The sequence below is a fragment of the Megalops cyprinoides genome, chromosome 15, assembly GCF_013368585.1.
Source record: "Megalops cyprinoides isolate fMegCyp1 chromosome 15, fMegCyp1.pri, whole genome shotgun sequence".
Lineage (NCBI taxonomy): Eukaryota > Metazoa > Chordata > Actinopteri > Elopiformes > Megalopidae > Megalops > Megalops cyprinoides.
In genome coordinates this window covers 12,326,128-12,338,534 of record NC_050597.1, presented here as the reverse complement: position 1 = coordinate 12,338,534, position 12,407 = coordinate 12,326,128, and the positions used below count along the sequence as shown (strand labels likewise).

The window sequence follows — 12,407 nt, the reverse complement described above, 5'->3', positions numbered from 1 at the left end:
GGCCAGGATCAAATGTATTTTACTACTGAGTGTATATGATATATAGAGATTTGCAAGAATGAAACAGTTAACGGAAGTGCAATGTTAGACACTATTGATGTAATCATGTCTAACTGATTTGAAAAGTAAAATCTGACATAAGGACAGACAGCTTTTCTCTTTACCTTCCCTAGCTTTTAAGGTTTTTTTTTTCTCCTGTTGAGAATCTATCAAAAAAGCATTAATTCTCTTATTCAGGCTAAGTATTGACATAACCCTGCAGCTACCATGTAATCCATTTGTACAGACATAGCCTTACCTACTTAGTCATTCATAAACCCCAGTATGTCAATACATGACACTGATTGTAACATATAGAAAAAGGCATGTCATCAAGCAAACAACACATAAGTACAACACTCCCTGCATTGGATACCTCTAAACCTTTCAGCTGAATGGTACATCAGCTGAAAGGGGTGTCTGCAGCACCCCTTTCCCCTTTTCTTTAACAATTCAGCTCCACGGCACAGACCAGCACTCATGTCCTACTGCAGAGATTTCACTTGGGTTCCGAAATGTACTGTGCTCATCTTTGAGTATCTTGGTCCTGACAACCCCCCCGTGTTTTACTGATTGACACTGTTCATTTAAAGACTTTCATTGAGTTCTCATGGCACTTGTCTCACCTCCTGGTTCCCCCTCCCAGATGTTGTGTTTTTGTACAATTCTAACAGATAAAGGGTCACAATATTGCAAACCTGCATTTCTAACAGTGAATGATAAAAAGAGAAATGTCTGTGTGTCTAAGCGAGCTCCAGGGTCTCCTTTGTATAGACTCCCAAGTTGTATGATAAACCTGTTCTGAAGGCCTGTTCTATTTGGCACTTGTATGTAATTGTATGCCTTTGTAATACATTTGTATATTGGGAAGTGTGTTTCAAGTTAAGCTATTTAATATCTTGCATTGTTAATACCATGTATTTTCTGTATGGACTGTTTTACCATTTTATCTGTAGTTTCCCTGTACATCCTCAGAAGGTGAAAGCATGTCTCATTTCTTTTTTCCTTTCCTTTTTTGTTGTCATTATGTGGGACAGTTTTATCAAGTTTATTTTTTTTTCTTTTTTTCATACTTTTTCTAGGAAAGTCAGCTTTGGTTTTTGTTAGCTTGTGCTTGTATGAGGAGACTTTTTGTGTTATACAGGTCGTATAAAAAGTATTTTCCAACCTGTACACGGGGTGTAAAGTTTTATGAATCTTTACAAAATGCTGAGAGTGGGGGGGGGGGGCAAAGCTTATAATAAAGCTCTAAAGTATTTATTAGCTTCTTCAGAGGATGGACATTGTGTAATTTATTGTACAAATGTAAGCAAAAAAAGAAGCCTGTTTGAAATAAATGCCATAGTTTGTGAAGTCCTTTGTCTGCTTTTGCTGTGCAGAACTGTGGTTCAGTATGTCAGATTTTTCACATCTTTAATCTTTGGTGCATTTATATGCAAGAGTTAGACAAAATAATGGAAACACCAAACAATATATGAGTATTTATTAATGAACAAGGATTCAGGCCACCCCATGCCTTCAGAACAGCTTCAGCCCTTCTTGGAATGCTATTGTACAAGTTTTGAACTGTTTCTAACATGATATTGGAGCATTCTTCAAGAAAGAAAGCCTCCATTTCTTTGAGAGATGAAGGAGGTAGAAATCTACTCTGAACATTACATCCCAGAACGTCCCATAAAGGTTCAAGGATGTTCACGTCTGGTAATTGGGAAGGCCATGGAAGGTATTTGACTTAATGCTGCTGTTCATGAAGCCACCCTTGAATCTGTTTAGCAGTGTGCATGGAGGCTTTATTGTCTTGGAGGATGGGAACATTTTAAGGAAACAATGCTTGTACCATAGGGTACACATGGTCACCTAAAATGACTTGTATTCCTTCACCATAATTTTACCATGCAGAGTAATAATCCGAAGCAATGACTCCCAGGAGATGGCTGCCCATACTGTAACAGATAACTTTTCTACACTTGGACATAAACCCAGCCAGATGTTGGAAGAAGTGCAAAAGATGACTCCTCAGATCATATCAGTTTCTTCCACTGCGCAAGAGTCCAGGTGTTGTGCTCATTACACCAGACTATGCGTTGCTGCATGGTAGCCTTCGTTACAAGTAGTTTCCAAATGGCGGTTTCACTATATCAGCTTTACAAAGCTCACAGTCACAATGTAAGTTTTTTTGTTGAGACTGGGTGTAGATTCAGTTCTTCAGCATTGTTGTCCTGTTAAGTGTCTATCTATCCCTGTCAGTGAGCTTTGACTTGAGATCACTGTTCCTCTTTCCTGATGCAGTTTTTCTTTGACATTATGATTTTTGACACTGTTCCCCTTAACACATTCCATAATTTTGATGTTACTGTAGCTGACACACCCACAATTTAGGCACCAGCCATCTTCCCTCTTTCTTAAAATCTTTTAAATCATATTAAGTGTTGATTTTGAAATTTTATATAGCAAAACATATTGGTAGTTAGTATTGACATGAATATGAAACACAAGTGTAGACTCCTTTTTAAGTGTAATTTAGTTATTTGATGGGAAACATCAATAGCAGAAATTCTCAGCTGAAGAAAACTATAAGGCTATCCGTATGCCTCTGTCATAGTTGTTCAGAAGTAGACAGGGATTTTAGCTTCTCACATGCAAGCAGTACTTTAAAGCCCTATTGGATGGGACACTGGTGTGAAAACTTTAGAGGGTGAAGGTTTTATTTGGAGTGTCAGACCTGATGTGATTTATTTAGTCTATTCTCAAAGGTGAACAAAGCGGGTGGGCAAAGCCATTTTGAATACCTGTTTTCGATCAGGAGTTGCTACGGCACTCTAAAGGCCTTTTATTACAAACATCTGTGATTTGAACATGCATACACAGACGCACACACATATATGCACATGCATTCCTACTGTTCATACTGACTACTTGTGTGCCTGCTGCCTGCAGATACCATGACTCAGTATCCTCTTTATTTGTTCCTGCTGGAGTGTAAACTTGTCTAAGAACAGCCCAGACCTCGTAAACTATGTCAGAAAGCACTGCCGCATTCATGATTACTCACAATGTACTCCACTGTGTGCGCTGAGGGGAAATTCAGTCGCTTCTATATAATGACATTGATTTCACTGCTGAATGGGAATGTGAAGTATCTGAAGTAGTACTGTACGTCATTTTTTTTTGTCATTTCAAGCACAACTATAAAGGATGTTCCATTTGTTGGAAGATTGCTCTGGGGTACAAACGCATTTATGTTTAGGAAGATATACACATTTTATGCAACAAAGAGGACACGACTTGAATGAGAGGTTCTACTAATACACCCTGGTCTTTTTTTTCTGCCTTTTTGGTGGCACATGTATTTCACAGAGGTATGTCTCCCTCTTGTGGTAGGGAACAGGTTTTTTCCTTAACACCACATTGTTCCAGAAGATATTTTCTTCTGCTACTGAATATGTAAAGGCAGCCAGAGGTGAGTAAACAGGATAAAAGAAGTGTGTTACAATACAAGCCATACTGTATACTGTATTGTGTCAACTATGTGTGTACTGTAACTTACTTCTATGTTCCCAAAGGAGGGATACCATAGTGTTTTATTAAATATGTGCAGTAATGTGTGGAGGTTACATCATCACCATTCAATTATACTGACTCAGTATCATATACACTATTTGTGTACAGACCCAGTTTCATATACACTTGAACCTTGGTTAGGTTGACAGTGTGCTGCATTTTTTTTTTATAAAAAAAAAAAAAAAAACTCTTCACATTTAAATTCAGGTCATGGCTCATATACCTGCATATACTTACTTCCATCCAGAATATAGATGCAGTACCAGTACACCTGGTTCTGAAAATGTCCAGGGCAGGAGGGCTGCAGAGACATGGAGAACAGCCCAGAATGGGGTATGAGGTGCTTTGCTAAGACCAGGTCACTGAAACAAGCCCTCAAACATCACCCTGTTGGGCCCAGATTCACAGGTGAGACGACAAAAAGCAGGAACCTCAAGGAAAGCAAAGAACATGGAATGAAACCCTAAACCCTTAACAGACCCACTGGTCTACACATCAGTGTATTGTGTATTGTATCTACACACATCAGCGTTCAGCACACATCGCTGCATTGTGATTTTTAAAACCTCCGCTCACAAATAATTACCTAACATTATAAACTTTGGAAAAGGAAAAAGGAATGTATTGAAATACTGTCTATGTGTATATAGTGATTACTATGTATCTCCATCTACACACAAGAGTATTTCCATCTCACACAAGAACACCAGATTATTCATATACACAACATACTTATTCACTGAAAGTAAGTTTAAATACTTGCTAAAAATAATAATTCCTTCAACATGATTTATATCAAACAGAAGCCACACTACACTAAACAATTATGGCCATTCTACCTCACACTCACAAAGCAGTATGTCCTAAATTATTTTGTGTAACCTGTATTTCGTTTTTTTACAATTTTAAAAGAATGTGGGTTTTCAAACTGTGCGTCACATCTTTGTGCCTAATACAAGAGAAGGTGAGCTCGCCAAAGCATTTATCATGCAGGCCATCGTTACTTTATATTTGACTGACGTCTTACATCATTGCCTTGATCCGCCTCAGTAGTCAGCAGGCAGCTATTTCTCAGGTTGAACTCACCCTCTGGTAGCTACCCGTTTGGCTTATACGATTTGTGTACAGACAACCTTCGCAAGCCTGTTTACAATACATGCGTATCGCAATAACGTTAAACTTTTAAACGTGTTATTTATGATTCTTAGAATATACCTTTTATATCTTCAGGTGCGAACAACGTTACATTTTACGCGTGTGTACGTAACTAGCTAGATATTTTCAATCAGGCAATCATTTAAGGCAGCGCACCCGTCATGCAAAATATGGGTCCTTTTAACCAACTTGAAGATATGAAGCTAGCTACCGGGTTGGGGCAGAGATGGTAGTCCAATGCCTTTGATAAGGATTGTGCACTTCCTGTGATTATCCACTTTTTACCTTGCCTTCGGATTGCAAAATCGCTAATAGGCAATTTGTCGCATCCTGGAGATGATGGGCAGTAAAACGAGCACGATTGCTGCGGGGGTCTGCGGAGCTCTGTTCATCGGCTACTGTATCTACTTCGATAGGAAGCGACGGAGTGACCCTAACTTCAAGAAAAGACTGCGAGAACGTGAGTGTTGTTGTACTTTAAGAATACCGGCAACATTAGCTACATAGGCGGAAACCAAACCACAGTAATCTGGTAACGCCATGTCTTTGAACGATTAACAGCCGGGTAACGCTGTGTAGCAATCTAGCTAACGTGATTCCGTACGAGATGTGGTTGTCTGGCTATGTGTAGTTAATTGCCCAGGGTCACATTAGCTACTCAGTTAAATTTTAAACTGGAAAAGCGCGTTAAGCAATGGCACTAGGAAGTCTCTTAGCTGATAACTGGCGCTAACTTCATTGACACTCGCTTGTTAGTTACATTAGCTAGTTATCTTGTTGACTATCGGGAAGCACCGAATGTTAGTTAGCCAGACTAGCTAACGATAGAACGCAGATTATTGGCCGAGCCGGTTAGTTACACCAAGGCTCAGGTACATAATTAGCTGCCTAGTTAAACGTTTGGTTGAGCAAAAAAAATTGCTGCAAATGCGTCCCAATTGGCAAGTGATTATGTTTAGTTTCGCGTTAGAGATTTCAGTAGATCGCCACGGGAGTGTCACGTGGTGACCGACGTAATGTTGAGCCACATGTCTTGGTATTAATCTCATGCTTATTTTGTTTGAATTTTTATCCTTTGTGTGATTCATCCATTAAAGATCATTGCCTAAAGAAGCTGTTTTATTAGGTAAGCAGATGTTTGAGGGATGCAGTGGAAGAGTTACTTACTCTGAAGTTATACGTCCTCTGAAATACTGCATCATATGTAAAAATGTTTTGTTTACCAGGGAGGAGAAAGCAGAAGGCTGCAAAGGAGAAGTCTGGACTGGCAAAGGTAAGAACGGAACTATTTTCCCAGTAGAACCAGGGAAAATAGGTCAAATGGTCACTGTGGCAGCGCTGTCATTTGTGAGAGTGCCTTGTTCTTTTCATAAGGGTTTTTGTGTGTGTATTTATTCAATTAATTAGATTTTGGGAGTGTATTTTGGCTGAAATTAGATGAAATGTTTGACCCTTTGTTCTTAGAAAACTGATATTAAGACTTTTCTGACTTAATAAATTTGGCTTTGTCCATGGGAAAACTGCAATATTTCGTGTACTTGTAATTGGCAGGTTTTGTGTACTGATTGGAGTTTTAAGTAAAGCATTGTATTTCCATCAGTACTGGATGTTCAGAGGAACAACATAATGTGGGAATTCTGGACGAAAAGGTCAGGGTTGCCTGGTTGATTTTTCCCTTACTCTTAAACGACCACAGGAGCCAGTTGCTATGATGCACTGGCTCCTTGGACAGTACTAGGGTGTTGAAATTCTTGATCACAAAGAAACGCATAACACCTTCCACACCTGTATATAGCTATAAATCCAAAGTGTTGTTAGGGGTAGCAGTGCTGACAGCTGCAGAGTTGGGGACAGTTGGGCAGAACATGTGGTTTGTTGTGTTCCAGCTGCCGGACCTGAAAGATGCTGAGGCCGTGCAAAAGTTCTTCCTGGAGGAGATACAGCTGGGAGAAGAGCTGCTGGCACAGGGTGAGAGGCAAACTGGCATTTGCATGTAGCACAGGAATGTGGGAAAACCCTGACTGTGTGCAAAATAGGTTCTGCAGCCAAGAAGTGTGTGTCGTCATTATGCCATACATGTCAGTCATTATCAAGGCCTGGAACTAATCTGTTCACTGTTAAAAGCTTAGTGCTGCTCATTTGTGTTGGGGAGGGGGGATTCCATAGCCATTTAATCAGTAGGACTTTTAGTCGTGGTATAAAGGATGATTACAGGAACTTGTGCAAAGTCAGAGCTAACCTCTGTAGCTAAGGTAAGTGCACAGAACTTGCTTTAAATGACAATGATAATGGGGCAGTTGCAATTTCCATACCATGTTTACAGATGCAATGCTTGGTTGTGCATCCTTATAAACCCCCCAGTTGCTATTCCTAGCCTCTGGGACAAGAAAGGATGCAAAAACAAACTTAGAATTGTCCAAAGCTAAGGGCTTTGTTCCAGTGGCTCTTGGCTATTTCACTTCTTAAACATTTAATTTCTCTGCCTGTTGAAGGCCACTTTTTGACTTAAGTCACTTTTTACCGTAATTCATTTTTTGAAGGGAGGGAAGTATTTTCAGTCTATTATGGTTAAGTGTCGTGATATTTTGATCATTTTTATTGGAAACTCTTAACAAGAACGGTCACGCTGTTATGATGCAAACTATAAATGCACAAGACCAGTAAGAACATTTGCTCAGATCTACCGCTGAAGCACTGACTGAACATCAAGCTGCAGACAGCGCTATAGTGAATAGTGTGCCTTGCCACCAGTCATCCTTAAGCAACCTGCCTACATATTCCACTGACTGGCACCCAGTAAACCAATGACATCAGTCTAAGTCTGAGAACTGATAGAGGAGTCCCTGTAGTGGCTCCTGCTGTGTTTCTACTCTCCGTATGCCTCTTGACCAGCCCCTCGCTGTCCCCTCTTCAGGTGACTACGAGAAGGGTGTGGACCACCTGACCAATGCCATCGCTGTGTGCGGGCAGCCCCAGCAGCTGCTCCAGGTGCTGCAGCAGACCCTCCCCCCGCCCGTGTTCCAGATGCTCCTCACGAAGCTGCCCACCATCAGCCAGGTGAGAGCGCAGTCCCTCATTCCAGCAGCTCCATCAAATATCCAGTCATTGGCACAGGGCTGAAGTTTTCCCTTGTCAGTAGTGCACACTTGACTTCTCCTTTTTCCAGTTAATTGAATTCTCAAGACATTCTTTTACCTTGGAACATTCTGAGGTTTGATTTTCTGTATTTGCAAATTGCAATCCAGGTGCTTCATGACCTGAAATTCACCTCTCAAGAAAGGTGTCTGGGTGACCATAAACAAATTGAGGTTTCCCCTGGTGATTTTACTAGCTACCGTGCTAATCGCTGGTGAGATTAATGGCAGCTTTCTTACATTATGAAGAGTTAATGTCTATGCAGTGGTACACTGTGTCCTTCATCAGCTCATGAGACCCCAGCTGCATATAAATACCTAATGAGTACTATGAATTGGATATCTGAGTCAAAATGTAATTCAGAGTTTATTTGCCTAATATCATTGCAATGCCAGTGCAATGCCATTACATCATCATAAGGTTGTATACCTATACTTTGCTTACTTTGAAAACTTTAAAGTGATGCACCCAGTAAATTCTAATAATCGTTTTACATCTTGTGTAGTGTCTGTAAGCTTAGAAACTTGCAAATACAGCTACCACATTATGTTAGACATTCATATTTTATCATGTATTAAGGCCAACAATAACATCCCCGCTCATTAAGTTACTTGGCAGGATTAATGGTGTGCCAGCAGCAGGGGTATGTTCTGTTAAACCAGCTGGGGAAAGCTTTCCTTATCACCTGGACAGTGTTCTGAAGAAGGGATCATCATCTATTTGTGTGTCTTCAGATATACTGTTTGTAAAACGGGATGTGACATTAATCATTTATTTGGTTGGTAATTTAGCTGGCAATAATGTTTGTGAATGTCCTTGAAAACAAGTTGCAAGTTGGGTGGTGAAACCCCCCAGTTGCTGTTTGTAGCTTCTGGGACAAGAAAGGATGCAAAAACAAACCTGGAGTTATCCAAAGCTACAGGCTTTGTTCCAGTGGCTCTCGGCTATTTCACCTCTCGGACATTAGATGGCAGTCTGATATAGAATAACATCATCAGCCATGGTTTCATGGGTGCCCCCTCTGTGGTATTTACTTGTAGGAGAGTAGAGTGTGTGCGGATGTAGCTGGTGGACTAACACCCTTTGTATTTCTGACTTTGCAGCGTATTGTCAGTGCACAGAGCTTGGCTGAAGATGACATTGAGTAAGAGGGAGGGGTTGGCCCAGGGTTAATGTCGACTCTGGGGCGTAACACAGAGCCCCCTCCCCGACCCCTTAGAACACCCACACCTTGCTCTGGCCCAACCAACTCCTGAAGCCCAGGTCTCAGACAGTAAATGTGACTCCTCTGTGTTTCACTGCAAGGAGCCCAGGTTAAGTAACTCATTCATTAGATTCTTTCCTTTTTTATTTATTGTCCCCCCTGATTCTTATTCGCCCCCCCTCCCTGCTTCCCCATCCTTCAGCAGCCAATGACTTCATGTCCCAGATGTCCATGTTCTGTAATGGTATGGAATGGTACGCCATCTCACAGCTAATGCTGAAGTGTGAACAAACCCACAAAAAAGGACAAGAACCTGCATATGCACCATGTTGACGGATTAATTCCAAACCTGCCAAACTTTACCTGGACTTTACTTCAGTTAAAAAAAAAAATGGTGAGAAAATGAATTGGCCAATGATAGCATTCTCGGTACTTTTCCTAATATGCACAAAACAAGAGTGTAGCAAACAACTGAAATAATATGCAAAGAGATCATCCTCCGTCATGCACGATCAAGATTTGTCATTGTTATTCAGCTGTAAGAACTTTACACTTACTGTGCTGTTAAGGGAGAATATGAATTTTGTCAATAACAATGGTGAAGTGTGGGCCGTGTGGGAATTCCACAGTGTTCAGCTCTGAGCACACGTGTAGAATGCATGTAAATCTGATTATGGAGAACAAGGAACAGCTTCCTCTTTGTCTGCCGTCTTATCAAACTCTCGTTCATGTTAAGTGTAGGATTACACAAAGTATTTTGAATATTTTTACGCATTTAAGTCATACTTTTCTTATTTCAGTCATATTGAAGTGTTTGCTCTGTCTACAAATAAAATGTACAAAACTGGTGAAGTGCAATGCAAGTCCTGTTTTTCCTTTCAGCAGTGTCTGGTGGGATAATAATTGCCCTGGCTTTCTCATGAAGAGGCTTTGCCTTGTGCGTATTGAAACTACAAAGCCAAAGAGTTGTCACAATGAGGACAAACTACAAATAAAGCTTTATAAGTGATGATGAAAAAGTGGCAGCAGAGTAAACTGCCATGAAATTATAGATTATTGTTTTGGCCTTTGTGCTACAGGGGTTCTGGTAAACAAAAATAAACACGTTTGTCTCAGGAAAGCAAGCTTGGCTTTGCTAATAGATAATGCATAGATACACTCACCTCTACTGCTGATCATTCTGAGGTAATTGGAGGTTGAAGGTGAGACACTTTAAAGCTCTCTGGGGGTCATTGAAAGGCTCACTATAAATGCAGTCCTTTAGAACAGAGCATATGCTAATAGCTTGGATTGTTTTGAATGCCAGTTACACTTTGTCGTCATGCTGCTTCAGCAGGCTGGCGAATGGCGCGTGCACTGATCTGTCAGGAACTCTGCCACATCCTCAGACTTCTACAGGTTGTGTTATGTCTGTTAGAGAGTGTCTTGCTGAGGGAGATTCAGAGAAGATGCTGTGATCTTAACATCACCCGGATGGCTCATCCCGTTCACCGTTCCTGCTACATTGGCCAATCTACACATCATAAAGATCAGTTATTCTGTATTTTGTGCAGCATGTTCACTAGCAACACTGTTTGAAGGCATGCCAGAAAAGCATGTTTCTCTCTCTCTCATACTCAATAAAGGCATAAAATGTAATTAGCAATAATACTTCTTTAAAAAAATTTAGTTGGTAGCTTGGATTGTGAAATATACCTGTACTGTATATTTAATTATAGTTCCTGGTCATATAATTGTTCATAATGGGAAGATAATAGGTTTTGCTTTCCCAAACTGAGAGCTGAGTAAGTCAGTGAAGATCTTCTTGCCCGCTGGTGTTATTTGCAAAAATGCAGATGATGAGGACCTCCGGAGAAATGGACTAGGAAATATAGTACTGTGCATGCTACACTGTGAGACCACCAGATGGCAGTAGAGATGTACGAAAATGTTGCTGTAAGCTGGGATGGAAGAAGCCAAATATTCTAGCTGATAAAAAAATACATTTTTCAATATGCTAAAAAGTAGAACATATATAATTATGAAGAAGTGGTACATAAGCATATACAAAAGTAATCAGTGTGACCTAAATGAATTATTCAATGAAACTTTTTTTATACATCAAACGCACCAGCTCATGGACATTGTGAAGAACATGTCTTTTTCTTCTGAGGTCATGCCAGGTGAAGTATTTTTACAGAAACCACAATTTCAAGTACAACTAATGGCAAAGTTTGAAAGGGTGCACGAAACGCACAGCGCACATCTGGAAGCACTTCCCTCGGCGAACGCCTTACTGTACTGTAAATTTAAATTACTTCTATAGAAGTTTTATGACCGACAAGCTCGGCCTCACAAATGTTAACAATCACGAAAGAGTGGGAGCCGCTCGTCCGTCTCCCTTTCCTCCTGAAAATATGCAGGAGCGCATACTCGCATGCTGATCTAAGCGCGGGGCCGCTCTGGTGATGAATGTGTTCTCGTTTTTTGTGGGCACTGTTACTAATGGGGGTTGGGGGGGGGGGGGGGGGGGGCAGTAGTCTGGCCGGGGCAGTGGACTAGGGGAAGCTAGCTCAGCCTGAAGTCGTTCCCGGGGAAATAAATAAAACCAACTGCTGGCTGTCCCAAGTGCTCTCCCTTCAGTTTTTCCTGGAATGGGTCCGTCAGCACTTCTTCACACGGGGGCCGACGCTGCTGGGTTTGGCTCAGAAACATGCTGTGTGGCAAATTGTCCACACCCGATTTTTCCAAGGCTGTTACAGAGTTTAATAAGGCCTGGCCCACACAAATCACTGTGGGCAGAAACAATTTTAACGGGAGAAGACGGCCTTCAGTTTCTTCTTAAGTGGGGATTGCTGTGCAGCTCCACTTTAAATGTGATGTTTTCTGACATATTGATCCACTGAATTATTTGTGTTTGTAGATGCTGTTGTTTTGAGAGTTTTCCCATTGGCATTGGAGGAACATCTTGAATTTCAGACTTTTGCGTCAAGGCTTTAACACATGGCCATTACCCGTTTATGTGTATTTAATTGCTCCGGAGTCAGGGGGCAAGGCCACGACAGACATGTTTATCTTCCAGTCGGCCAGTCAGTGAGGTAACCTTGCTGTCTGTCATCTCCTCCTCTCTGTGGCTGCTCTGCTCAGAACCTCTGTCAGACAGATGGGCAGCTCACAGGGCAAGGCTCCAAGCTGAACAGGGGACCAGGAGGCTTGCTGGTGTGAGTAAAAAACAATCTTGCATTAGCACCAAGTGGGACTACAATGCACACAGACCAAGTTAACATGCTGTGAAACTAAGCACGGACCTCATGCCTAAACATTTGGAGGTTAT

General features: G+C 41.2%; 1 protein-coding gene and 2 non-coding genes across 3 annotated transcripts; all 3 read left to right on the top strand.

The window, feature by feature from the left end:
- The first annotated feature begins 4,956 nt into the window (after positions 1-4,956).
- Positions 4,957-9,938, top strand: tomm20a (translocase of outer mitochondrial membrane 20). The gene is made up of 5 exons (XM_036546875.1): positions 4,957-5,215; positions 5,982-6,028; positions 6,642-6,723; positions 7,670-7,812; positions 8,994-9,938. The coding sequence occupies exons 1-5, from the start codon at positions 5,092-5,094 to the stop codon at positions 9,036-9,038; spliced, it is 441 nt and encodes a 146-aa protein (XP_036402768.1). The 5' UTR covers positions 4,957-5,091; the 3' UTR covers positions 9,039-9,938.
- LOC118790550 lies at positions 7,094-7,227 on the top strand. The gene has a single exon (XR_005005498.1). It is a non-coding gene; the product is annotated as a small nucleolar RNA SNORA14 (small nucleolar RNA).
- LOC118790551 lies at positions 8,725-8,856 on the top strand. The gene has a single exon (XR_005005499.1). It is a non-coding gene; the product is annotated as a small nucleolar RNA SNORA14 (small nucleolar RNA).
- Positions 9,939-12,407: the final 2,469 nt, after the last annotated feature.

What these genes read in the sequence shown, in the direction of transcription:
- tomm20a (XM_036546875.1), top strand. Translation starts at nt 5,092, where the DNA reads ATGATGGGCAGTAAAACGAGCACGATTGCTGCGGGGGTCTGCGGAGCT. An exon ending in AGAAGTCTGGACTGGCAAAG is followed by an intron (nt 6,029 to 6,641) that starts GTAAGAACGGAA and finishes GTTGTGTTCCAG; the next exon opens with CTGCCGGACCTGAAAGATGC. An exon ending in AGAAGAGCTGCTGGCACAGG is followed by an intron (nt 6,724 to 7,669) that starts GTGAGAGGCAAA and finishes TCCCCTCTTCAG; the next exon opens with GTGACTACGAGAAGGGTGTG.